Source organism: Octopus bimaculoides, chromosome 11 (genome assembly GCF_001194135.2).
Source record: "Octopus bimaculoides isolate UCB-OBI-ISO-001 chromosome 11, ASM119413v2, whole genome shotgun sequence".
In the NCBI taxonomy this organism is placed as follows: Eukaryota; Metazoa; Mollusca; class Cephalopoda; order Octopoda; family Octopodidae; genus Octopus; species Octopus bimaculoides.
The window spans coordinates 8244971-8249474 of NC_068991.1; the positions used below are offsets into that span (position 1 = coordinate 8244971).

The 4504-nt window shown below is 39.7% G+C and overlaps 1 protein-coding gene across 1 annotated transcript in view; it reads right to left on the bottom strand.

Annotated features, from left to right (window-relative positions):
- Positions 1-1181: 1181 nt before the first annotated feature.
- LOC106880891 (low-density lipoprotein receptor-related protein 6) overlaps positions 1182-4504 on the bottom strand; it is a 54113-nt gene continuing 50790 nt past the window's right edge. The window contains exons 15-16 of the mRNA XM_014931044.2: positions 3153-3352; positions 1182-3055 (exon numbers count right to left, since the gene is read on the bottom strand). Coding sequence (XP_014786530.1) covers positions 1489-3055; positions 3153-3352 — 1767 coding nt within the window. The 3' untranslated portion in view covers positions 1182-1488. The remainder of the gene's footprint in view (positions 3056-3152; positions 3353-4504) is intronic.

Below are 4504 nucleotides of genomic sequence, written 5' to 3' on the forward strand. Positions count from 1 at the left end.
AAAAAAAAAAAAAAAAAAAAGAACTGAAACTATTTGTTAAATGAGAGAAATAATTTGAAATTAGTTCTTCAAACGATCTGTACAAGATAACCAGTTGTAACTAAGACAGTAACTGCAAGTTAGTTACACAAAAAAATTCAGAATCTAAATTTCAATGACTATTTGCTATACATTATTTCCAAAAGAGAATAGGACTATGAATAATTAAGATAGATTAATAACCTTTTTTGTTTTTATATATAAACCTGAACTAGCAACAAAAATATATTTTGTCTAATTTGATGGAGCATGCAGAAACATGTAATTCAGTTGTGAAACATTAGATGAATCCAAACCAGAAGAAAGTAGACAGAGATATTAATGTAAGATGGGTTGATTGATTGAGCTGATCACAGGTAATTGTATGATAAAATAGCAGATGAAGAATAATAAGGAAGGAAAAGGAGAATCCAGAGGTATAAAAACGAATTAAAGAGAATGGATGAATTTAAAAATAAAACTCATGACAATAGAAATACAAAAATTATATGTAAACTTAGTCTTTACACAAGAGAGTGAGAGTGAGAGAGAGAGAGAGAGAGAGAGAGAGAGAGAAAGAGAGAGAAAGAGAGAGAGAGAGAGAGATTCATAAATAGGACCAATGAGGGAATGGACTTTCTAATATTTCAAACTGATGCTGTGCACCATTTATCATGTAAACATCCTATCTAAATCTTTTGAGAAATATCACCATCAGTTATCAAATGAATGGGTTTCAAATCTGCCAACATCCAAAGGAAGAGTGGACGTTTTTTTTTCTTCTTTTTGTTTGTTTTTGTTTTAGTTTTTCCATAACTTTCCCCAGACATTTCTGAAAAGACAAGCAGTGTATTAATGCGTGCGATTGAACGGTTGTCAATATCCAGTAATGACCTTACACTTTTAGAATCAGTGGAGTCATCGAATTTCATTGCCCTAAACACAGTACCCAAAGTTTGAAAGAGAAACGATCTCTAACAAAACATTTGCATTCATCGACAGCAATGTAAGTAACCATTGCATGTGAAATAAAAGTGTATAATCGGTAGAATTTAGCATGGGCTAACACAGGCGACACACCCTCCCATAGATCAGGAGCTGTTATCATAGTTCATTATCTCCATGGTATTTTCAGCAGCAATAAGTAATTTCACAGACTGTGATCATCCTCATAACATATTGCTATGGTTTATTTCTGTAGCAAAAGCTACCAAAAAAAAAAAAAAAAAAAAAAAAAAAAAATTTGAAAAAAAAAACAAAAACCTTGGAATACAACAAATTGCAACAGATTCTAAAAGGTAGGGCTGCAATGCTAACATCAGCAAGCAATAACAACACCCAGAAGATTGAACAGCAATCTGATCATGGTAAGTTACAATGGCAGAGCTGAGAATAAGCAGCTTCTTCAGGAATGACAAAAAATACAATCTCTTATAGAAGGGGGTGGGGGGAAACACAGCTGTTATTGTCTCAATAATCAGAAGTTGCAACAGGCGATGGAGGTGGTGGATAGGGATTGAAACTACGCTCTGTAGAAGGTGATGGAGGACAACTCATATCGTCAGATAAATAATGACTCCGTGGAGAAGGTGGAGGCGGGTGTGGGGCAGAGTCATAACTAAGTTCAATTAGCGAGTGATTTAAATAGTACTTCTGACATGGGTAGGGTTCACTTTCTTCATACACATCTGTACTATAAGGGGTTGTTGGTGGTGGAGGAATGTGCCGGAACTTGTATGTCCGAAATGAACGAACCGTGGAAGGACTATTGGAAGAGTAACAGAAATCTCCCGTGTATAATGAACGGTCTGTGACAGGGGTCGGTGGTGGATTTAGGGTTCCTTTCGGATATTGTGTTACAGTAGAGCTGCTAGATGAAGCCCCCGTCACGTGATTCCTGTCATAAAGAGGGGCAGGGCCGGAGCTCAGGGACAAACCAGTTCCAACAGATTTACCACGAGAAAACATTGTGTGTGGGGGGGTGATATTTTTGGGGCATGGGTTTAAAGGTTTATTAACCATCATTATTTCATGATCATTGGCAGTATTAGGTGGTGACTTACGGCGACAAGCGAACACAATAACTAATATAAGCAGTGAGACAAAGACCACCACAAAACCGACCGTGTATTGAGCAGTGTTAGTATCACGCATTGGCGCTGGCCTGGGGAACTGACAATCCCACTCATCAGAACCATCGGGACAGTCATCTCGCTTGTTGCAGCGTAACTCAGAATTAATGCAAGGACCGTCATTACAATACGTTTGACCACTGGGACAACATTTTTCTTCGTCGGAACCATCTTCGCAGTCTTTCTCACCATTGCAGACCAAAATCTTTTTTATCACGTCTCCATTAGCACAAGTAAAACGCATTGTCATGACAGGACAGTTGCTTTCATCCGATTCATCGACGCACTCGGCAATACCGTCGCAGTGCCATGCAGCAGGGATACATTTGATATCACCTGTAACACATGTAAACTGTTCAGGAGAGCAAGTTGGTGGGTCGGAACAAGTCTGCTCGTCATTTGTAAGAGCCAAGGCGACCGGGCAAGAACAACGTGCAGTACCATCCCCTTTCGCTACACAAATATGAGAACATTTGCCAGTGTCAGGATAGCAGGGATGCTTTTGGAAGTCTTCTTCACTAATCATCTGAACAGCATGGATATCGGTTAATCCCTGAATGCGACGACCTTGCATACGATATCTTACATGAGTATCAGCATGATTGATCCACTGAATAAGCTGTTGGTCTTTATCAATCCAGTAAACATATTGTCCAAGAACAGCTAATCCATTTGGATGTTCAATTTCACTGTCGACGAGAATTTTCCGGTTTCCACCGGAGAGGTCAGAACACTCGATGCGGTTTAATTCCAAGTCGGACCAGTATAAACGCTGGGATTTGTAATCAATAGTCAGAGCAGTTGGGTGTTTCAAGTCATTTCCAAAAAGAACTGTTTTTTCTGTTCCATCCATAGCGGCCATTTCAATCTTCGGAGGTTTCACCATGTTGGTCCAATAAATATGACTGCAACGACAATAAAATAATTCAGTAAGAACAAATGAAATGGAAACACGAACGGGACAGACACGTGAAACGACAACAGCAACAAAGCAATACGTACCCCTGTTCTGGGTTCAGAACAAGTGACCGAGGCTTCTCTTCCGTATCGCTAACCACAGTACCGACGTCTGTCATATCGATGTGAGTAACATTGATTACATTATTCTGAGAACATGACCAATAAATATGATGAGAGAATGGATCAATAGCCAAATCGTGTGGGTGGAAGTAGTTTGATGGATTCGGTACCACTGTTGATACCTAAAGGAAAATACAACAAATATTGTAATTAGAAACATTTCTTTTGACAAAGCACAGGTCTTATTTCGTTGAACAGTAGAAGGTATATATATTGTTTATCTTTTACTTGTTTCAGTCATTAGACTGGGACCATGCTGGAGTACCACCTTGAAGAATTATTTTAAGCCCAGTAATTATTCTATCGTTCTCTTTTGCCAAACCGCTAAGTTACAAGAACGTAAACACACCAACACCAGTTGTCAAGTGACGGTGGTGCTGACAGACACAAAGACACACACGCATGTATATTTGATAAATATATATGGTAGGCTTCTTTCAGTTTCTCTAATCCACTAACAAGGTTTTGGTCAGCCCAAGGCTATTGTAGGAAACACTTGCCCAAGGTGCCATGCAGTGGGACTGAACTTGGAACCATATAGTTGGGAAGCAAACTTCTTACCACACAGCCATGCCTGCACCTATATATATATATATATATATGGGGAGAATTAAAAAAAAAACAAAAGATGAAGACAGGTGGTGTAGATAACAAACACATGTATTAGTTTAATGCTCGGTAAGTGAAAGTCTTTAATGTTTCAAGTCTACGCTCTTCCACAGAAAGGAACACAGAAAGAAACAGGGAGAGAAAATAAAAAATGTGTAGTGGTTAGCGATCTATCATGGCAAACGCCGGGCAGAGGGGTCACACAAGAGAGCTAGGAAGAAGGGGAGATAATAAAGTAGTGGTGGTCCCAAAACGAAGGTGCATGTGTGTGTGTATAAGAGAGCATGTATTTGCATGTGGAAGAGGGCTGGTGGGGTTGAATTGTGTTGGGGAGGGGTTATGAGGGAGGGTGAAGATGAAGGGAGAGGTGGAAGGGAGAAGGTGGATGGGAGTGAAGAGAAGAGAGGGTAGGAGTGAAGAGAAGAAGTAAGAGAGGAGAGAGGAGGAAGGTTAGATGAAGAGGGGAGAAGAGTTAAGCCCATGTGGCGCAAAGGAGCAAAGAGAGAAGATTAATCCTTGTTCATGGCGAAGACGGGAGACCAGATGGCCCCTGTGCAGGGACAATCCGAACACAGACACACACACAATTAAAGGTTACAAACCTCATTCAGGAATAGCAAAATCCTATGAAAGTACTGGTTAATTACCAATACAAAATAGAGTAT